Raw genomic sequence first — 23422 nt, forward strand, 5'->3', positions numbered from 1 at the left:
CTGCCTAAAAGCAGTCGTTTCTCCATATGACTGCCAATCCTCCTTACGCGCATGTCATTAATGGAAACCCCTCCCTGGTCCTCCTACAGAAAATCTCTGTACCGTGGTTTTCGGTAGATAAGATCATGAGAAACAATCTGGGCGATTCTGGCGGGTCCTGTCGAATGCTGTCGAATGCAACTTTGGAAGGGGCCACATCCCTCAGAAAAAGCCTGGGCCGAGCCACATCAGCTTGCTATCCAATATGGCGGCCTCCGATGTTGATCAGGACACGTAGTATGATACAAACAGAGGCCCATATCTTTACAGCAATCCCGAAAATTAACCAAACTTAAACACGATGTAATGCCCATATAAACGTGTAATTACATCGGATAGAAATCACTGCCATGGCTTCCACCACGGTAGAAGAGCGAGCAAAGAAATTCTTGGATTCGGTTTATTCTGATTTGAGAGCCTTATCGAATGAAACAAGAAGGAAGTTTGGTCCGGTCAAAGAGGTATGTTATCAACGATCAGGAGACCGTAGATCATTCAGGCTCAGAGATCATCTATATGGGTTGAAATTATCCTATAAATTCAATGCCTATTTATTTATATAGGCAGCATAATTCAGTATTAAATCTTTGGTTTTCCCTTTTATTTGAAAGCAGGAAAGAGATTATTTTAATGATGTTTCGTCTTCATCTTGTGTTTTCTCGTTGTATATGTTTCAGGCTGCTGAGGCTGGTATACTAAGACTAAGGACTATTTCTGCGAGAAATCAGCGAATGAACAGAGGTATGTCAACCGTTATTGTTGTGTAACATAATAAAAGATAAAAACAAGTTCTGTCATCTCAGTTCTTTAAGACTTTATTTAGTCGTGTTTAATGGGGTTTAAGGGATCTTTATATGATGTTTAATAGACTGAAATATGAACATTTCTTTTTTTATATAGCAGCAACTTTTCAAAATATTTGTTATCAATCTTAAGGTTGCCACTCTGTATTGACTGGCAACTCATCCATCCAATGAGATAGTGACATTTACACAACAAGACTCTTAAACTGTGCTTTCTGTGTTGTTAGAGGACACATGCACGCTTGTTACCAGCATGCGCATGGGCACCCCAAAACTAGATTGTAATGTAAGAAAGCATTTTAGTTATTGTATAACACAAGTCGATCTCATTTTTTTGTGTTTTTGTCCTCTGATAGATGCAAAGAAGGCATCACTCAACTGTGTCCCACTGTGTACATTTTTGGTGATGGTATCTGTGCAACTATTAGAGGGCTTAAGCATGCAAAAATAAAATCTATTACTTAAGTACTGGGACGATGGACTGTAATCTAATATGTTATAGTCTTTTAAACCCCATCCCTCCTTTCATTCTAAAACGCTGTCATTTTGTTTTGGATAGGGGTATCGTTCACACAGATGTGCAAAAACAATTAATGATAATGGATAATTTAAAAACTCTGTCCAGAGTGGAACCCTTTGAACACAATACATTTACTGTGCAGAAGAAAAATGGGACATTTGGAAAACAATGATGTAATTCATTTTGCACTTGTAATATAAACAAGCAAAGAATTGGGTAGACTCATGGCCTGTAGAGCCTGTTATCATTTTGTATCATTTCTGGATTTTTATGGGGATGGGCTGTTTTTAAATTCAAATGCAATTTTTTTTTTAAACAGATCAAAAAGGTTGTGTTTTCAAATGAAAACTGATTAGTGGGGAGGTGGCCTAAGCCAAAGCAATGCAGCTGCAAATTTGAGAAGCATTCCAGGTCCGTGGGAGATCTTCAATTTCATACATGTTAAATATGCAAGTGGTTTCTAGTTTTTCAGTAGTGTACGACATGCTTTTTTAGGTTCAGAATCTATTAGCTTATTCCCCCCATCCTTAGGTGCCAGTTGCTGGTACTGTGGCATGTAATATGAGCCATTTTTTTCAAGTTGGCTGGAGAAAGCATCTACAAAATAAATGTATAATTGAGGAATGCCCCTCCACCTCTTATGATAGTACCTATTTACTTTCTAAGAATAATAGGTTCATAGTGAAAAAAATGAAAAAGATTCTATTTCTGTCAGAAATAGGTTTTAAAGTTCTATAATACTTTGTTTTATTAGATCTTTCACAGTACTGCATGTTTAGTTCTTGCAGAAGAAACAGAAATTGTTCAGCCTTTCCTGCTTGGCTGTGACACAAAGGCATTAAGAGTTGTGCAGATCTCTCTTACTGCCCTTCAAAGGCTTGTTACACATGATGCCATCTCTGAGGTAAGTACAGTATATATGGGAATTTTCAATCTAATTCTAGCAATTGGCAATTGGACCACTAAGCTTTCATGGGATGAAGACAACAAAGTTGTATCTGCTTTCTCTAAAACAAATTGAAGGATAACGCAATGTTGCCCAAAGCAAAGGTAGAAAATGGAGTATGTGGACAAAAAAAATTACATGGTCAGTTTAGACTTGCCACTATGATCCCCATCATGCCTAAGTATAAGTTATCTCTATCAAGTCTCTGCAATTTTTGAAGAAAAAGCATTGGTTTCTTTTGGAAATATATTGGAAAGTTCATAAAATACTGGTCTGTTCATAAGTTAAATAACTTTAAATCGATAACCGATAAATAAAATAAAACAGAAGCACATAAAATACCAATGATTAAATATCATCCTCTGAAAACATAGAATGAAATCGGACAAGGTTTGAGACTACTAGATGTCAATTTTATAATGAATAAATTTAAAAAAAGCTATAAAGAATTACTAATGAGCCTCCTTAAATGGCTACAAAAGCCTGTTAGTAACCTTTAAACTAAATGTTTGCAGATTGGTTAATGTTATGGATGTCCTTTTTAAAAGTGGTTCAATTGCTGTATAAGAATGGATAGAATCTGAGATTATTAAAAAGGGTCTGACTACTACCTAAAACTGTAACAACAATGTTAGAGACCTAGTTTTAAAAATTCCAAGAACCACTATTCAGTGCATTTATATGTTCCTTTGTATGATTCAGTCTTCAGCAACAACACTTATCACAACATTATGGCAATTGATGGAGTCAGGAATTGAGGAGCTAAGGATTCTGCAAACTATTATTTTACTAATAACATCATCAAACATTGTCCATGGGGATCATCTAGGAAGGGTAAGCTATTATCTTTGGCCCTTATACAAACTATTATTTTACTAATAACGACATCAAACATTGTCCATGGAGATCATCTAGAAAGGGTAAGCTATTATCTTTGGCCCTAATACAAACTATTATTTTACTAATAACGACTTCAGAAATTGTCCATGGAGATTATCTAGGAAGGGTAAGCTGTTATCTTAGGCCCTAATAAAAACTATTATTTTATTTTACTAATAACCACATCAAACATTGTCCATGGGGATCATCTAGGAAGGGTAAGCTATTATCTTAGGCCCTAATACAAACTATTATTTTATTTTACTAATAACAACATCTAACATTGTACATGGGGATCATCTAGGAAGGGTTAGCTATTATCTTTGGCCATAATACAAACTATTATTTTAATAATAACGACATCAAACACTGTGAGATGTACGTAATATCTGATTGGCGTTAGCCAATTATGTAGCAGGGCGTGGCAAAACGGGCATTGACTGCTAATTGGCTCTCTTTTTATAAAACCTTGTGTTGGTGGCAAGTTGCACTATAAAAGACCTTTTGAAACTATTTTGTCTTTAAAAATCCTTGGTCATCATTACCCTATTTTTAAACAAAGACTTGAAGGTCTTTAAAGATTATAGTAGTGGAGGGACCTAAGAGTCCATACCCTTAGTTTTATTTGATGTTTTACCGGCTGCGTATTTCCACCCTCTGATGCATTTTCTAATCTGTTTGCAGGCCATAGTACTTTGCTTTAGGCTGCACTTTTCCAAGGACCCCACAACAAGTAGCACTGCAGCAGCAACTGTACGGCAGATGATTTCTGTGGTGTTTGACCGTGTCGTGACAGAGGATGCAAACCCTCCTGGTGAGCGATGGGTACCTGGAAATTTTGGAAGTCTCATAAAATTTTGCAAAGTCTCGTAATCTCAGCTTTTTTAAAACCGCATTGTCATCAGTTTACTTCCAGATGCCTGACGGAAATCTCAACCGTGAAAAGACAAAAGAATCTATTAAAATCCAAGATATTTAACAGGCCATCGCTCTAAATTACCAATCACATCCTCAAAGAAACTCCCAATAGACACACTGCTTTTAATATTTTGAAATATTTTTCGTGTTTTCCATTAAAAATCATCGGATGTTGTTACGTTATCGACCTGAAGTAAACTGGTGACAATGCGGCTTTAATGCAAGTCTAGTAGTCTCATTTTTTTTTAATTTTAGGGGTGTCGGAGCCTTGTTTTTTTTTTCTACCGCGGTCTCGGAGTCTCAGATTTTTAAAAATGATCTCAGAGACTCTGATTTTGTTAATCGCAATCTGTTTTATGTTGTTACGATGCTACAGATTTCCCCTTCTTTTTCAACTTGAGCCTTGAGCCTTTCCGCTTTAAATAGAAATTTCAGCCACTGTAGCAAGATTTTATTTTAACTTTACAAGCTCGAAAAAACAATTCAGGCTTGGTTGTCAGGAGACTGGAACAGCTACATAGCTCTTAGCCTGCATCTTATTCTTATTTATTTTCGCAGAACATTTTCTTAGCACATTTTGCACATCTTTCATTTTGTGTTTGCAGAGAAAAAAAATGTGTACAAGGGGATTAAATTTCGTGAAATGAAAGCTCAAGTGACTTTATCTTTTCCCTGAAACAAACCAACATATTTAAACAAAAACAACATGCTGTCACAATAATGTTAAGTGTTCTTGTGCTCTCAAGCCATTATCAAGTATCATTACATGTCCACATTTGGAGATACTGTATCCATATTTGATTTTTCTATATCCATTAAATTTTGCGGTCTTTATTTTTGTGAGTCTATAAGATCCCAAACTTTTTGAAATCTTGAAAATCAAGAAACTTATAACTTAACATACAACATATTTTTGTTTCTGGGTTTTAATGAAGGTTTTGACTAAAGAATTTGAATTACACCTTTGAAAGGTCATACTGTATATACAGTAGTTTCCAGTTAATGGAGTTCCGTGATGACAACTGACAACTAAGATTTTACCTTTTGTTTTTAGGATCTGAAAAAACAGAAGAGAGTTCTAGTGTCAGGCATAAGAATTGTCCAGTCAGCCTCTTGCCATATTCCAGAGATGCCTATCTACTTTTCCAGGTAGACACAATCTCTCTTGGTTAACAAGGTTTATGTATCATATACGTACAGTATCATCAAAAAACTTGTGCTCATCTTTGTTCCATTTAGGGCTTCTTTATGCTAATGTTAATAATGATGTGATTGTTCTGATCATGTCGGTGATATTTTATGTGGTTATGGTGATAGTTATGAGTTATAAATGGAAATTTTGTCAACAAGAGCAGAGCTCTTTATAACGATGAAGTTAACAGTGATGATGGTATGTAATTATGATGGCACAATACCAATTGCAGTTGCAGCATTTGATGGTTGCCAAACAAATTGGTTGCTATCCAGATATAGCCTTCTATGTACGCGCCACTCTTAGGGACCACGCTTCCCTAGGCCCCACAAGCGCCTGTTCCACAGAGCGGCATAATGAGTTGAGCTTGTCTTTACATGGCCAATCACGATTGAGCTTTTGTTTGCGAACAACCAATCAAAACCCATGTTAGAATGCCAAAACCCTGTGTTCTTGCCAAAACAAATTTTTTGACAGGGTGTCAATTTTTCCTTTGCAAATGTTGCAATGAAATGTCCCAGAAATAAATATAAATGGCAGAAACTCCCAAAAAAAATTGTTGAGGCAGACTATAAATGCTTCATTTGTAGCAGTTTAAAGACAGTGTCTGTTGGTAAAGTAAATGTTTTTGGGAAAAGCTCTCTAGATCTAGTCAAACTGATAAAATGTTCAATGGAAGAGGATCCCAGTGTTAACGGAAGGAAAATTCCAGTCTCTATATTTGTACGAAGTGCTACAAGAGACTTGCGACACTAGAAAGATTATTGAAACATGTTGAGAATGTAAAGAATGAGAAAAATAAACTATTCATAAAACAACAAGTGAAGTGCCTGAGACCCGCTGGAAGCACCGTTGTAGATCCAAAGCCAAGGTAAACTTTCCAGGATTTGGAAAGTTAACGCTGATTGGCTAATTCGTTTTGCTGCAATGTGGAGCACGCACACCACACACTCCACAGAGTGAAGCATTAATAAGATTTTATTGTAAAAAGCTTGATTCCTAAAGTTCTTTAATTTATTTTTCTTTGTTGTTCAGGATCTATGCCAGTTGACAAGCGGAGAGCAACCCTATTGGCTTAGTGGCATTGTAGAAATGACAAGAACATTTGGCCTAGAGTTACTAGAATCTGTCCTCAGGGGATACCCTAATATTTTCCTGAAGGTATTTCTGTACTGTAATATACTGTATATGTATGTAGCTGATATACTGTACTGTAAACTCAAGTTCCCAAATTCAGTGCCAGGATTTGAAATACAGTGACTCAAATTAATCTTGTCTTGTTTATTTGTAGCATCCTGAGTTCAGTTTCCTGTTAAAAGAGAGGGTGTGTCCTCTTGTCATCAAGCTCTTCTCCCCTAGCATCAAGTATCGTCATAGTGGTAACCAGGCATCGTCTGGGCCAGTAGAGCGACCAGTCTTCCCTGTGGCTATGAGGCTTCTTAGAATTGTCTCTGTACTTATTGAACAGTTCTACACATTATTGGTGAGAATAAGAGTCTTCAAGATGATTTATACATTACCTACATTACCTGGAGTATCTTAAAGTATTCTATGTCAATTAAGGAGGAAAATGACAAGCTTCATGGTAATTTAAACATTACCTACTTTAAATGGAGTTGTATAATCGAGCATCATCCTACTTTGCATAGAGTATGTATTACTTAATTACTAATACATGCAGTATCTGTAGTATTGAACTTTTTATTGGTAAGAAAATAGAGTCATTGCAATAATATATATATTGCATTATGTTAATATGGGGTGGACAGGCCCGTACCCAGGATTTTTTTTTTGGGAGGGGGGGGGGGTGCGAAATCCGAAAGAGTGTACCTAATATTTCCGGGGCTAAGGGATTTCTCTAATAAAAATCTGACCACACCTTTGCATGGGACGCTTATTGTCAGATTTGGCTACATACCAGAGTGATCTAGCTGATGCTTAATAGTTTTGTCTACAAATAATAGAACATCTATTGAGAACCAAATGTAGATCTTTGGTCATTGTGGGGGGGGGGGGTGCGTTGGCACCCCCAGCACCCCCCCTGGGTACTGGCCTGGTGGAGATTTTCACATTACGAAAAACTGTCATTTAAAGTAAATTTTTGTGTTTATTTACCAGGTGACAGAGTGTGAGATCTTCTTGTCATTGCTTGTCAAGTTTCTTGATTCTGGCAAACCTCTATGGCAGCGAGCACTTGCCCTGGAAGTGTTGCACACTCTCACAGTTCAGCCAGCACTCTTAAGGTAGGGACTCTCCCCCAAGCTTTGGTATCTAATAATTTTCATTTGTGACTAGACTTTTTTAACCATGTACTTTTGACATAAATCAGTGATCATAATATCTCTTCAACTCGAGGTTATCATAAAAAAACAATAAGTAAAACTTGGTAAGATGGTGGATTTGCTGGCTGAAGAAAAGTGCACTACCTTGCCAGGCAAAAGATAATTATGTATTAAATCCCATTACACAATTTAAGATTTTCTACTGAATGAGTTATGACTGGAAGAAACTAAAGATTAAGATGCATATATATATATATATATGCATCTTAAAAAGGTTTGAGCTTGAGCAAGATAAAAAGGATTAAAAATGTTTCATAGAATTACTAACTTGGTAACCTCAAAAGTCATGGATCAGAGCAAGGTTAGGGTTGTCATAATGTGTACTTAAAATTATGCCTTAGGGCTGTCTGTTGTTCTATTCTGTTCTTTTTTCTCCTAGATCATTTGTCCAGTTCTATGACATGCAGGAGCATTCGACCAAAATATTTCACGGTATTATCAACGCCTTGTCCAGTTTCATACAATCGGTCTTTACAAGTCAGACCTCTCATGGCGGCAGCTCCGGGAACAGTAGTAGCTCTGGCAGCAATACCATACAGACATCATCAAGTGCATCGCCTCCGTCAGTGATGGCATTAAGTACCATGGGTGGGGTTACCCCCCAGCCTGGGTTTCTGTACCGCGGGGCATGGGTGCCCTTGACTGTCATGCCAGTGTCAGGCCAAGCAAAATCTGTATAGTAAGTACATAAAAGTGCTCTTTTATTGTTTTCTATGGAAATGTTGGTGCACCTGTTGAACCATTATATTACACATCACTAGAAATTGCAGTACAGCCTGGGAGCAACTTAACTTCGTCGCACGTTTTTTGCATGTAGTTTGAGTGTATTGCATGCATGTAGTTTGCTATACATGCTAACATTTGTTGGTTATTAAGAGAACTATTAATGATGCCAAAAATACTTATGAAACGAAATCCATATGAAACGAGTTTTGGGAAACCGCACGGCATGTATGCATATGTAATCGGCTTGCGTACGGCTCAAACTAATCAACTGCTTGATCAACTGCAAAGTTCTTTGTAGCAAATGAAAGCTAAGATATAGAGGACTCTTTTTGGATTGGTTAGCCTCTTCCATACATGTCTATAATGGTAAGAAGTGCCATAAGTGTAATGGACACACAAGACAAATGCACTTTAAGTGCGACTGACTTTACTCATCAGTATAGATATGGCCTGTCCGGTAAACACACTGTTAATAAAGATGGTACATCAAGCAAGCATCCAAAGTATATTTTTGCAAATCCCCGTACAAGTTTATTAAGTGTTGTGAGAGACTGGACCTGCAGCTTAGCATCCTTATCCAAGGAGATTGACTCACAGTCCCCAATGTACCTTTTTCTTCTAATTCTCGCGTATACTTAAATTCGCGATTTTCACGATAAAAAAAATCTCGCAAAAAATAAAGACCGCTAACTTTGATCTCGCGAGATTTAATGGGTATAGAAAAATCATATATTGAGATCTGTTAATGAGGACATGTAATGATACTCGATAATGGCTCAAGAGAACAAAAAACACTTTTTTATTATTGTGAATCTGACTTTTAAGGCAATTCAGATGCCGCTAAGGGACAGCGTGTTGGTTTTTCAGTGTATTGGTCTAGTTTCAGATGTTGCTTAAAGTCGTTTTTTTGGAAAAACGAAAAGATAAAGTCACTTGAACTTTAATCCAAATTAGATACCCTCCAAACACAATTTTTTTCTCTGCGATTACGAAATGTGGCGGGGTGCACAGATTAAAGTGGCAAGGGTAACTACAGTAATGTCATACCAGAAACAGAACACACCTTCCTTATATTTCAGAATAGGCCATATCATTCAAAATTAATTTTGAAATGCAGATGACTTGATAGTGAATACTATTTTGATTATATTCATATTATAGCCTTGAGCATCTTGACCGACAAGAAACCCCCACCATCCCTGATGGTTACACCCTGTCCATAGCATTCGGCTGTATGCTAGAGGTCATCAAGGCACTCGACACTGTTGTGGTCCAGAGTAGATCATCGTTCAAGCCAGTCCAGGTTGACGGGTGGATAGAACCTGACCAGGACAAAATCAAGGAAAGTGTCACAGGTGTTGGAGCAGACAGCATAAGTGCTATGGCCCAAAACAAGAATGGCAAAGAAGGTATCTATGTTCCCAGTGAAAATAGGTTTTTTTTAAATTTCTTTTAGCCCGAAAGATAATTATTTGTTGGGAGTCCAGGGGCATGTCTCCTGATGAAATTTATTTTTTTTAAAGCAATGGAATCCACTCCATATTTTTCTATCCATCCAAGGGAATCCACTCCATTTGTTTCTAATCCATTTATTTGTGCTACTTATAGAAGATGATTACTCTGCTATTGGTAAAGAGATGGTGAGTGCATCGTGGTGTGGAGTGTTGGCATCTCTGTCGCTGCTTCTAGAAGCCAGGTAAGTGAACTGTGCTCGCTATAATAAATACCTAGAAGGGACAAGTAACAATAGCATCGCTAGCCTTCCTCTACTGTCCTCAATATACTTCATCTTTTACAATCCCAGTACAATTGTAGTACGTTCAAGCTCGAAGTTGTGTTATTGTAAAACGAATTCTTTTTCTTTTTCTTTCTTTCTCGGAATAGAATAACCGTCTATGATTGGCCGTCGGAACTGAACGCAAAATAATTTATTCCCCCTCAAAATTAGCATTCCCCCTCAAAAAAGGGGCTAATTCCATACCTACCCTACTACTTCCCAGAAGGAGCCATTTTTTGTCTGTCTATAATTGTTCAAATATCTCTGCCTTTTTGTAGCAATGATGAAACTGGGACAGAGGCCATTCTCAAATCATACCAGACGTTTGCCAATGTCTGTGGAATCCTGAGCCTCAACACCCCACGTGACGCTTTTATCACCTCTCTTTGTAAAGCTGCCCTACCACCCCATTACACCCTCACTGTCGTCAACCCGCACTCTGGTAAAGCTCAAGTTTCCTATGTCAAGCACCCCCCTGCTGGTACCCAATCAGGTTCTGATGTTCAAGGGGGGGCAAGCAGTGAAATGCCTGTTCTTTCTCGCTCCCTGTCATCATCAGGGGGGTCAGGAGCGAGTGCGGTAGTGACAGGAACACCACTGGGTGCCTCTCATGGACCTGTTACGGTAAATTTAATATTTGCGTTTGAGTTGTCAAAGTTAAGCTGCTTGTTACAGCTCACATGATTTTATTTGAAGAAAATGATACTATGATTTCGTGTTAATATACTGTTGAATAAAGGGATTTTAAAAGAAAGTACCATATACACACAAATGCAACAGGGGACTATTCTCCTTATAAAGACTTAGATATATGTCACATCACTTCTGGCGTTTTCTGTCTAAATATTTAAAGAAAGTCGATCATATTTGGTATTATTTATTCATTACTTTTGCTAAAGAATGATTGAACAATTGTGCTTGCGAAAAAAAGTTCAACAATTTAACACAATAAAATTTCCTGACACGTTTGTGCTATCCAGGTATTTATACGCCTGTGTTGTCAACTTCAAGTGATTCAGTCATTTTGCAGCAATTCCCTACTACCATCGCATGTTTATTGGTCTTCGTATAGATGGGCTGTTGTTCCACTGAACTACAAACATGCACGACCTCCCGTCCGAGTTTCCCGTTATATTTTCTTCTGATCAGCGGACAACTATTGTAAGAACGTCAATCCATACTTGCATATAGATAGTCGATTTGTGTTTTTTTCTTCGGATCAGTTGACTGCTAAGAATATCCAGTGTATGCGAGCGCTGCTGAGTCTGGCTCACTGTCATGGCAGCATCCTTGGAACCGCCTGGCACATGGTACTCATAACCCTACAGGTACAAGATGATGATGATGATGATGATGATGATGATGATGGTGATTTTGTTAATGCTGATGATTGCTATAATAATTGGAATTGATGATGATGGTGGTGATGATGACTGTGATAATGGTGATTATGAGGAATGTGATGGTGATGATAATGGTGATCGTGATGATGGTGTTGGTAATGGTGATTGTAATGATGGTGATGATGATGATGTTGATAATGGTGATTGTGATGATGATGGTGATTGTGATAATGGTGATGGTTGTGATGATGAAGAGTGTAATTGATGATGATGGTGATAGATTAGATGAATGGTGATGATAATAGTACTGCTGCTAATAATGTTGGGCTAACTATTTTGATGGTGTTGATTGATGCTGTTATTGTTTGGGATAGTTGTTGTGATGATAATGGGTGAAACTGATGTAAAATTGTGATGATGTTGATGGTGAAGGTAGTTGTTGTGATGATAATTGGAAATCGATGTAGAACGTTGATGATGTTGTTGATGACTATAATGTCAAAAATATTGGTGATGATGTGGTGTCAGCGTATGTCGTGATATCAACTGAGATTGATGAGGCTTATATTTATGTTGCTGCTGGTGATGAAATTGCCGACTGTGCTCTCGTACTTTGGCAGCTTTTAGATTTGGATATCATGCAAATATGTCTCTTTGTCCAACAGCACTTGACGTGGATTCTGGGCCTGAAGCCTTCAGCAGGAGGCACCTTGAAGGCGATGCCGACCAGTGAGGCACCCAATCTGGTAGGAAACCTTAGAGGCTGTAGATAAAAAAGAACATTTCGCTGATAAAACTATCTAAGAAGGCATGGGATCCCTCCCAGTTCCAATGTAGAAACCAACACCTGAAAAATTCTGCGCTGAGCTGAACGAATATTTAAGGAGTAGACCCTTTAGCGAAACTTGAATGTGACATTGAGCTGCAGTATTGCAGCTTTTACAACTGTTGATGGGTAGCGCTAGACGGCAACGCAACGTCATTATGATGATATGGTTGCTCTTTATTTCCCCTAGGTAATCAGTCAATCTATGATGGCGGAGCTCCCTGTGCTTGCTGCTATTCTCTCAAGACTCTTTGAGACATCCAAGTAAGTGCGCTCCTAAGGCCAACAGCCACCGGAAACAAGTCTTTTGAATACCAACCACGTAATTCCTTGTGGAATGACCCAATCATTCAACCTCGTGACGGCTATCCCTCCTCTCATCTCGTCCGTCTCTAACTGATTTTTAAATCGTAGAAAAAGACTTACACCTTTTTCCTTAGTTTGACCATCTTGCACAAGCCTGTTTACATATCTTTTAGCTCGTAGCTTTTACCTTAATAGTTAAGACATTTTTTTGTATGATTTTCTGTACATATATTTCAAAAGCACTAGCACTCTAGGTTTACCCGAGGCCTATATTAGGGTATACCATTAATATATCCCGTTCCGTGTGTTTGTAGGTATCTGGATGATGTAGCTCTTCACCACCTTGTTGACGCTCTGTGCCAACTCTCTACTACGTCAATGGAAAGTGCTCAAGCGAATAAGGTACGCGGATCCAGCATTATATTCATATAGGGTAGTCCAATCTAATAATGTAAGCCCTTACAATTTTTCCCATAAGGCTTAGCATAATTTTGCGAAAATACAGTGGTTCCTGAATCTGACCACTTGTTAACTAGGTAAGTATAGTATTAACCCGTCTAGTACATTAGATAAGCCACTTTCTAGTCGATCCCACTTTAGTTTGGACATGTTTTAAACGCCATGTTTTAGCTGCTGCAAGATACTTTTTTGTTCTTTCGGTTCCATACATTCCGCCAACATTTCTGTTCTCTTGTGGGTAAGGTTGAACAATGCTTGCACTTTTTATACCTCAGAGTTTTAGAAAGTAGTTATTAAGCCCTTATTGGAAGTTTGATACTGCGAAAATAAATAAAACGAGAGCTGACAGTAATCTCTTTCAGGAACCGTCGTTGTTTGCCGTGGCCAAGCTCCTTGAGACTGGTCTCAATAATCTGCATCGCGCACGCGTACTATGGAAACCGCTGACAGCACATTTGCTCGATGTAAGCCAAGTCGTATACTCGATTATGTTGTTGCGTCTAGTAGTTCATGGTGTTAATGACGTTCAGCTTTTTGCGCTCTCACCTTGCCAAGAATGGTTAATATGTTTAAGTGTTTATACAAGTCTTTTGCACTGCAGGTATGCCAGCATGCTCACGCCAAGATGAGAGAGTGGGGAGCCGAGGCTGTGACGTCATTAGTCAAGTCTGCCCTCACGCATGACCACAATCCACCGCTGACCGAAAACCCGGTAAAGTTAGCTTCCTAAACAGTGGTTAAAAGATTTTTGCTTCACGTCTCAGTAATACGGTGCAGTATATAGAAGGTACTATACGGTGGCGCAAAGTCAATTTGTCAATTAATTGTGCAGGCCTTCAGCTTTTGTTGCTAAAAAAGGTTCTGGGACACGAGAATCTGGGGTTCGAGAATCACATGAAAAAAGTAGAGCAAAAAACTTGATCCCCGATTATGTTCTCTGTCTTTGGCAGACCTTGCAGGCCATGTTGCTGTCACCGCTACAAGAGATGTCATTGATCACGTTCACAGATATTCGTTTCAAGCAGCTGGAGTGCGTGCTACAGGTAAGGCAGACTACTAAAGTGTGCTGAAGGGACGGAGCGTTACTTATCTGTGTGCCCTGCGTTAAAATGACTCAGATTCATGGGAAAACGCTTTCGAAATAACTAGACTTCCAGGCCTTTAAAACAACATAATTTTCTTTATAAAGTTACATCTTTTTTTTTCTCTCAAGATCCTGCACTCTACGGGACAGAATCTTGGTCATGGATGGCCATGCGTACTAGGAGTCATTGGTGCGGCCACTAATCAACAAGGGTAAGACTTTCGGGAATACAACCAATCAGGGTACAGCTAGCACGGCCAATTAGGGAACATCTATCGCAGCTAATCAGGGGACAGTTTACCCAGTTTACACAGCCAATCAGGGTACAGCTAGCAAAGCCAATCGGGGTACAGCTTCAAGAACCATTCAGGGCGCTACAAGCTGAACATAGCCAGTCAGGGAACAGCTATTTTTCATCCGGTTCACAAGCTAATAGAATCATTGGGGCATAGCTAACACTGGTACTGGCAATTTAATCCAAAAAAGCTTGCTGCTTGCATTTCACTCCCGCCATCTACGCTCGTACAGTGATACCTAATGAAAATCATTTGATTTCGCTTGTATTAACCTTGTTAATCTTTGTTAACCTGTGGCAGAGAGGGTCTGATACGAGTCGCGTTCCAAAGTCTACAGCTTGTGGTCACAGACTTCCTGCCGCTTATGCCTTGCGCATGCCTCAAAGTGGTTATTGACGTTGCTGGCAAGTTTGGATTGCAGGCTCAGGAACTGAACATTAGCCTTACCGCGATTGGCTTGTTGGTAGGTGTCGGGGACAGAACTTGTCATACAGAACTTTCGCTATATACCTGGCCTAAATCTAAACCACCACTTAGCATGGTATTGTGAGCCGTACAAGGGAGTTGAACATCTGACACTAGTAGCATGATAATAGCCTGCATATCAAATATGTTTCTTGTTGGGTATACTAGGTTGTTATGCTATTATGCTGTCGAGATTTTCAACCTGTTTGAGATGTTTCTGATTGTATTGAATGCGTTGTATGCAATGATCAAAGAATGTTGCACTGTTGTGACCATCGTGTTTTATTCTTAAGTGGAACATATCCGATTTCCTCTCCCAACATCGGGACAAAATACGTGAGGGGCTTAGTGGAACCCCAGCGTTTGAGGGCCCCACCTTCGACCGCCCGGTCCCGCCGTCTGACCGCTTGTGGATGTGCCTGTACTCTATGCTTGGGGAGCTGTGCGTGGACCCGCGGCCTGCCGTGAGGAAGAGCGCGGGGCAGACCCTGTTCTCTACTATAAGCGTACACGGCTCTCTGTTGGAAAACCCCACCTGGTACACTGTGCTCTGGCAAGTAAGTCTTACAAGGAATCTGGTCAAATAAGGGAATCCATGACGTCATTTCAGGGTATTCTCGCGTGACGTGGTGGCATGAATTTGACTGACTTGCATTGATTTCAATGGTTCATGTTTTTCGTTGTTTGTCGTGCCATTCTTCAATGTCTCATAATCTCAATGTCTCAAAGTTTTTTATTATCATTGATGAACCTTTTCTATTATCAGTGATGAACCGTCTGGAACCTTGGATTGAGGGTTACAATTTGTTGCGAATGAATGAGTTACACTTCCAATGTGTTCTTCTAATAACGGCCATTGTTGTTATCTTCCAGGTTCTGTTCCCATTACTGGATAAAGTCAAGCGCATGTCCACAACCGCCGCTGATGTTCCACCCCCTTGTGACGTCAACACCAACAAAAACAAGATTCTGATTCATCACTCGCGTGACACGGCCGAAAAGCAATGGGCTGAGACACGTGTTCTTACTCTTAACGGCGTCGCACGGGTCTTCAACACTCGCCGCCAGACCCTTGCGGCCTTGGACGAGTTCCCTAGAGCATGGGCTCTACTGTTGGAGTTCATTGAATCCGCCGCGCTCAGCAAGTCATCCGAGGTCGCGCTAGCAGCGCTGAAGAGTTTCCAGGAGATGGTGCACGACTCTAGTGACCGGGAAGGCCAGGAAGAGAGCCTGGCCACCATTTTGGACCCCGCCAAGGCTGCGAAACAGCGCGCCAAAATTAAAGTAAAACCCAAGTTTTTCAAGGAAGATGAGGACTTGAATCTTTGGATTAATGCCTGGAAAGTATGGTACGATATTGGTACTGCCAGTACCTCTAGCGCGAGTTTTACACGAACGAGACGGAACTCCGAGGGAAAGACGGTCACGGACCGCGTCTTTCCCGCCCAAGCATTCATTACCGCGCTAGTGCAAATATTCCCGAGTCTTTTCAGGCGTATTTATAATCGATTCGGCTTAGCGGATTTACAGAAACTTTCGCGTATTTTGTACTCGTGCATTTGCGTACCTGTCCACGTGGACCAGTCACCCTTTCTTGTCCCGTCCTTCCAAGACACGGTGTTGACACCCTTGCAGCACGCCATCCTGGACGTGGTAGAGATCCTGCGCGAGCCTTTGCCGAGTGCGAGTGGTTGCGTGCTCGACACCTCCGGACAACCTATGTACCCCACTCTGTTCTTGCTGCTGGTGCAATTCGTAGAGTGCGCTTGTACCCCTCCTTCTGTAGATCAGGGGGAGCAGGTGATGGGAAAGCGCAAGGAGTGGGTCATCCTGTCGTTGACGCCCTTTTCTGAGAGGTGTCTACAGATAACTGTGGATATGTACCGCGTGAGCGCCGATAAGCCCGCGGTCATCGAGGACAAAGTGCTTGAGAGAATAATTAGGGTAAGACATGTTTCTTTGCGCTTAAGCGTATGGATGTCATGTTTGCTATATTTTTCAAGCCTACAGGGTCAGGGTTTTTTTAACCATTTCCCGCTTTGATTGATACTGAAATCGGTCCTTAGCCCTTATATGTTTTCGTGTACGTATAAGCAAATGGCCGAAATCTATAACTGTTTTTCAGGCTCTTTGCACGCCAATGAGGCTTAAGTACGATTGCCCGTCACAGTCCACCTGGAAACTCGCGGTCGAATCGCTGCTCACCGTCCTCCGTGTTGGTCTTTCTGTGGCGCTGGACCACCCAGGTAACCAATCTGAAATGTTATCTCGCCGAAAGATTGAGATCTGATCATCTCTTTTTGACGCGTTGTTTTTTCCCTAGAATCATTTCGCTCGATGTGGTACGAGCTAGCATCCTGCTTGGAAGACTTCCTTTTCTCGGAAAAGTAAGATTTTTGATAACTTTTTTTAGAAACGTGAATCTTTCCCTAATTCAAAATACTTCGAGCGTTACTCATCCGATATAATAGTTAAGCAAAGAGGTCATCTTTATGTACCAATTACTCAGTGACATTGCTATTGTTTAGGGCTCCACCCGAGTCTCAGTCGCTCGAGCAACACCAATCAGATGAGGAACAGGATATAAAGGTAACCCATGATAGAGTAGAACTCTGACTCTCACCCACCCATTACCTCGAATGTCTCCGAGACACCAAGAGACTATTTTTAGTCCGAATTCCGCCTAACTCGAGCTATGTTTTTGTCATCTGGTACCTATTTTTGCTTTGACCAGCATAAAGCATTTTACCTGTCAAATATTTTTGGGCTTTTTTCGCTCTTATTGAATACACAAATTTTACAAGTTCAAAAAAATATAAATAGAAAATGTCTTGAAAGTAACAGTGCGCGAAAATGTCCAAGTTGACAGCCAATAAATATCCTAATTATTTAATCTACGTGCACTTATTATTTTACCAATTACTATTCGAAACTATAGATTTCAATTGTTCATTGTCAGTTGCTGCGTATGATTCGTGACGACATCCTCCCTCACTCGCCTACTCTTCCAAAAGACTTCATGGCTCGCGTGATGTCGCTACTCAACCGCGGCTCCATCCATTCAGCGACAGACTCCACGTTCAGCGGTGAGAAACCCTATCCTTTTGGCTAGAAATTCCAAGTTCAGTGGTGAGAAACCCCATCCTTTCGACTAGACCATCTAGTTTACCAGTAACTTCATCCTTTTGGCTAGATACTCCACGCTTAACGGTGGGTAACCCCATCCTTTCGGCTATATACTCAACGTTTAGCGGTTAGTAACCCCATCCTTTCTGCTAAACCTCCACGTTTAGCAGTAACTTCATCCTTTTGGCTAGAAACTCTAAGTTCAGTGGTAAGTAACCTCATCCTTTCGGCGAGATACTCCACGTTTAGCGGTAACCCCATCCTTTCGGCCCCATCCTTTCGGCTAGATACTCCACGTTCAGCGGTGAGTTACCCCATCCTTTCGGCTAGATACTCCACGTTCAGCGATGAGTTACCTCATCCTTTTGGCTAGATACTCCACGTTCAGCGGTGAGTTACCCCATCCTTTCGGCTAGACACTCCACGTTCAGCGGTGAGCACATTATAGTAGGAGGTGAAGCCAAAAGCAAAGGCACATTTTAGAGGTAGTCATTTTTTATACAGCCCCATGAGGGTAGAAATAGCAAAGTTCAAATTTTGATTAGAAGGTCAATGGAGCGAAATATATCGTTATCTCACACTACGAATAGAATAGGGGACGGGATGGCAAACTCAAACCAAAATTTAACACAGAATTGACTGCGCCCGTCTCGCCAAAGAAAGATGAAAAATAAAATGTTCAAATGAAAATAAACCATTTCTTGAAGAACAATTCTGGCATTATTCGTAAGCGCTTATTAAGTTGTTTTTTGTTGCTGCTATTTTGCCGCCAAAAGCCTGAGCGCACGCTAGTTTGCCACCCAAAAAGTCACGTGATCTCTTAGCGCAAGTCCCCTATTAATCCATGAATCGTCATTTCCTCTTTGCAGGCACTGATGTCAGCGGTTTCCCTTTGCGTGAGGAATTCGCGAAGTCGTGCTTTGAGACGCTCCTGCAATTCTCTTTTGTCAGCGGAAACCCACCAAAGGATATGAAAGGTTGGGCCGTTGGGACATTCTGTCGAAGGGGTCGAATTGCACGCTAAATGTGATTTTGGAATCATTTGGAAAGCTAAAAGTTTAAACTACACATAAATGACCAAAAGTAAGATAAATTCATTATTATGCTATATTTTTTTTTCTCGCATAAAGCGATTGGAAACGTATTGAAATATCTACTTTTTGGTTTCGGTACAGGCTGTATTTTTAATAAAACTGTAAAGTTTACGCCAATTAGATTCTCTTGATAAATTTCTTATCACGAAAAATTAGCTCCTTTCTGCTTGATAGTTTGGTTTCAGTCGACTAGAGCATTTCACATTTCCTAGCTATTTTCTGCCTCTGTGCTAAGGAAGCTCGTGCTGCTTGCATCTACAGAAAAGATGCTTTGGGATTAAAGAAGCTTTTTACTATCAGTGTTTTTACTATATTTCTACTTTATCTTCCAAGCAAGGTACCACTGTTTGTATTCACCCAAAAATATGAAATTCTTGATTGGCACCAGATTGTAAAGACAAACTTTCAGCAGTTGCTAGGCTGTTTACACAGCGAATATACACCGAGAGGGAGGGGGGGGGGGGGGGGAGAACATAACAAAATGGTCACGCATGCCGGATTCACCTTCCCCACTACTTCCCACAACCCTTTGCGAAGCGCGCGTGAAATCGAGGATAAAAACAAACTTTGCCATCTTGTTTACAATTTTGACGCCTGAACTCGGTTTCTCGCACTCAACGCAAAGAGTTTTTGGGGAGGTGAATTAAGGTGGACTATGATCGAGACCCATCAAATTCATGTACGGAAACAACATTAAATTCCTTTTTGTTTGAAGATGGTAAGGTGTCGGAACTCGCCCTGGACGCGATGCTCACTCGGTGCAACGACGTGCTGCATAATTACGTAGAAGACGAAAAACTCAGTGGCAAATGCCCGTTACCAAGGTAACAGCCAATCACAGCTTAGCATTACACTACATCTCAAACCCCTCGATTTAATACTCCATTTCATAAAAAACGGAAGATTTTGTAGCATTTTCTAAAGCTTTTTTGGGTATTGTTCATTGTCCCTTTTTCTCGTTTATGTAGTGCATGACTAAGAAGGCGTATCCAACGATAGAATAAAAGTAATGTTCTATATTATGTTTTGGTGCGTTTAAAAATAGCATGGCATCCGAAGACACGGAAATTCTGATTATCCAAGATGAGAGGCGAAACCCGGCTGTCTTTGTATAAGAAGAAAGAAAGAAATTATTACATTTTTTTGTAGTTTTCGCCCGCATTAAAAAATGTGTATTTTGCGCAGCAGTTTTACATCCCCACTATGTTTACAACACGTAAAATTAAAATAACTACAAAAATCTTTTGTTTTTTCGTATACAGTTTCCCTAATGGTCCCTTGTGTGTGACACCGAGGACTCTATGCAACCAAATAGTATTTCTCGGGTGTGATACCAAGGTCTCGATGCACTCAAACAGTACTTCTATTTCTTTTGCAGGACACGTATGGCAGAGATATCTTTTGTCATGAAAGCTGTTGGAACTCTCATAAGCTCCTTAAAGCGAGCAGCCCTGGACAACCCAGAAGTTGGTGAGTCTATTCTAAAAATACTATCACACTACAATAAATATAATATCGCTCCTGTGATCAGGGCGAGGTATCCAATAAAACTATGAAGCTGGAAACGCTACCCTTAATACACTTTCACATATCACACATGATACAATATTTGAGCTGCTGGAGAGGAAGGATATGGAGCAACTTCAGACAAACTACAACCTCGTAAGGGTATTCAAGACAAGAAGCCTCAAAGCACTACTATAGCGATAATGATTGGCGATAGCACTGTAGTCGATAAACTATCTGCTCGCTTTTGAAAGCCCACCATCATCAGCCAGCATCAATTATCATGGAGTGAACTTGTTTTAAGTGGGCATGTTAGTTTGAACCCCATATCCCATTAACGTAGGCCGATTCCGCCGCCACGTTACACTCCTGCTCAAAACCGAGTCACACAAACTGTCCATTTCCATCGGCTAATTCAAGCGATTAAATGAGATGATTTAAGTCAGATATTGTTGAGCATGTATTTGACTTCAATTGGTAAGGACTATTTTGAAGTTTCTTGCAAACAGACCGCTGAATTTTGTAATCAATAGCAAAGGAGTGGCTGAGCGACATTGTTTAATCTTATTTTTAGATAACTCATACACAACCGTAAACGGGGTAGATTGAAAGCCGGACAAGTGAGGGTGGAAACCTGCCTAACAGGAACATATCGTTGACAAGGGCAGTTGTTTTGGGTTAACAAGGTCTCTTATTAACGGGTATCACTGTAAATGATAGCTTGAAATAATAACACGTAATGTAGGGGGAGGATAGGGTAGTTGTGTGAATAGGGGACTTGCGCTAAGAGATCACGTGACCTTTCTGGGTGGCAAATTGAAACTAAAATACTCAAAAAAGTGACTGCGCCCGTCACACCAGAGAACGACGGAACAATAAAATCTTTAAATGAAACAAAATCATTTCTGAAGAAAATGATTCCTGGCTTTTCGTAAGCGCTGAATAAGTTGCGTTTTGTGTGCTGTTATTTTGCCGCTAAAAGCCTGAGCGCGCGCTAGTTTGCTACCCAAACAGTCAGGTGATTTTTAGCGCAAGTCCCCTATTGACTGAATATTTTCCTCTTGTTTCAGTTGACAAGAAGATCTGGGTGCAGGTTGTAGAGCTATATCCTCGCCTTGTCGAGTGCACCACGTGCACCTCAACACAGGTCCGCCGCGCACTGAAGGAGGCATTGCATGAATATACGGACCTTATCACACCCCCTCGAGTAGACGGGAGAGCGCAAGAAATACCGGCTGTCAATGGCAGTACATAGCAGTGATAGTCCGGTAGTGCACGGGTGTAGTGCACGTGATAAACCCAGTGATAAACGTGAATTGCCTGGTAGTACGACCTTTAATAGACGCGTCATGCGAGAGAACTGATGTATAGCGCGATAATAGCCCAGTTGCACGGCATTCAATTGACAAGTCAGAGGGATCGTACATAGCGCTTAATGTCCGGTAGTACAGGACCTTTAGTAGATTCTTCACACCCAGGATCAATTGTATAGCGGCAGTAGCCCCGTTGGCAACAATTTTTGGAGACGGGTGACATCATATATCGTAACATCATGTACGATTTGTGGTAGGTACAGTGCATTGGGGTAATAGCCCAGTTGTACGACATTTGGTGGACGCGTCACACGCGCGACACATGGAGCAAAGCGATAATAAGTGGGTAACACGATTTGTGGTAGGGACAGTGCATTGGGGTAATAGCCCAGTTGTATGACATTTGGTGGACGCGTCACGCTCTGTTTATCCCTGAAATGGTAGCTAGATCTTTAGAAGATGCAAGCTGCATCGGCTGGGACTTTTTAATAGATAAAAGGTGTATATTTTGATTTTTGTAATCGAACTGTAAATTATGGAACCAGTCAACTTTGCCTCCTATCGCTATTAGTTGGTGTCGTCGTAGATGTTAGAGATTATTCGAAAAAAAAATGTTTCTCTACCGCTAAAGCGCCATGACGCACCTGAATTAACCGCACAGACATTCAAGTTGACAAGGACTTCAAGTTTCAAGTTTATAGCGTGTGCAATGTCGTACATCGCAAGAATTGCTCGGCCAAAATAGCCAACAAGACTGCATGGTCAGTGGTGCTGGCGAATGATAGCGCTCTCTGTACTATGGGCTTATTGTGTGACGCGCGCTACCGTGGCCACAAAGACAAAATGTTGTAAAAAAGCATGCGAAATGATGCACTTGATTGACAAAATTTTCATTCCGTCGTGCTCAGAAGTGCACTGCAGGTTTTTATTGGCCATGGCTGTCTGGCTTGTGACGTTGATTCCAGTCAGATGGCACGTTTTTCTTATCCTTTATTAGCCTACTTCACAAAACTGTTAAGGTGGCCACGGTGACGCGCGTCGCATTGTAAAATTGTAAAAGCTGATGAGGACAGCACGATTTAGTTGTGACACCTCTACAACAAAATCAGCCCACGAATCCGCTACGATGATCGACTTTACGAAAGTCGTAATGTGTAACTCAGGGCTAAGACATGTCGTAGGCAATTTTTGGTTACGTATCTATGTAAAAAAAAAAATGGCCACGCACTGTACCTGATGTACGGATTCACCGCAACCCGTCCTTGTCCACCTAGGAATTAAATTCTGACAGTATAAAAAATACCATTGCCAATGTTTAAAGAAAATACGAATAGGTATACTGTAAAATATATGTTTAAATGAAATTGTGGTTCTAAGTTCTATGTTTATATTTATGTGAATATTTGAGGATTTACAGTATAAAGCCTATCAAGCCATCCATTTCTTGTAAGCTCCACTCTGC

At 40.4% G+C, this 23422-nt stretch overlaps 1 protein-coding gene across 3 annotated transcripts; it reads left to right on the top strand.

Annotated features, from left to right (window-relative positions):
• The first annotated feature begins 208 nt into the window (after positions 1 to 208).
• LOC5502425 (protein MON2 homolog) lies at positions 209 to 23333 on the top strand. Of its 3 annotated transcripts, XM_032370679.2 has the most exons (32): positions 209 to 500; positions 717 to 780; positions 2142 to 2266; positions 3011 to 3142; positions 3872 to 4001; positions 5160 to 5254; positions 6333 to 6458; positions 6589 to 6780; positions 7416 to 7540; positions 8019 to 8318; positions 9527 to 9774; positions 9974 to 10061; positions 10421 to 10766; positions 11366 to 11470; positions 12151 to 12231; positions 12502 to 12575; positions 12932 to 13019; positions 13439 to 13540; positions 13678 to 13788; positions 14027 to 14119; positions 14290 to 14372; positions 14757 to 14919; positions 15215 to 15478; positions 15795 to 16865; positions 17047 to 17167; positions 17245 to 17308; positions 17450 to 17510; positions 17881 to 18007; positions 18917 to 19024; positions 19857 to 19965; positions 20520 to 20611; positions 21718 to 23333. In XM_032370679.2, exons 1-32 carry the CDS (start codon positions 390 to 392, stop codon positions 21900 to 21902), a joined length of 5184 nt encoding a protein of 1727 aa, XP_032226570.2. In that variant the 5' UTR covers positions 209 to 389; the 3' UTR covers positions 21903 to 23333. The 3 variants fall into 3 exon arrangements, with proteins under 3 accessions (XP_032226570.2, XP_048582164.1, XP_032226571.2); XM_048726207.1 differs by lacking the exons at positions 209 to 500; positions 717 to 780; positions 2142 to 2266; positions 3011 to 3142 and adding an exon at positions 3371 to 3405; XM_032370680.2 differs by lacking the exons at positions 209 to 500; positions 717 to 780; positions 2142 to 2266; positions 3011 to 3142 and adding an exon at positions 3465 to 3496.
• Positions 23334 to 23422: the final 89 nt, after the last annotated feature.

This window comes from Nematostella vectensis, chromosome 1 (genome assembly GCF_932526225.1).
Source record: "Nematostella vectensis chromosome 1, jaNemVect1.1, whole genome shotgun sequence".
Classification (NCBI taxonomy): domain Eukaryota; kingdom Metazoa; phylum Cnidaria; class Anthozoa; order Actiniaria; family Edwardsiidae; genus Nematostella; species Nematostella vectensis.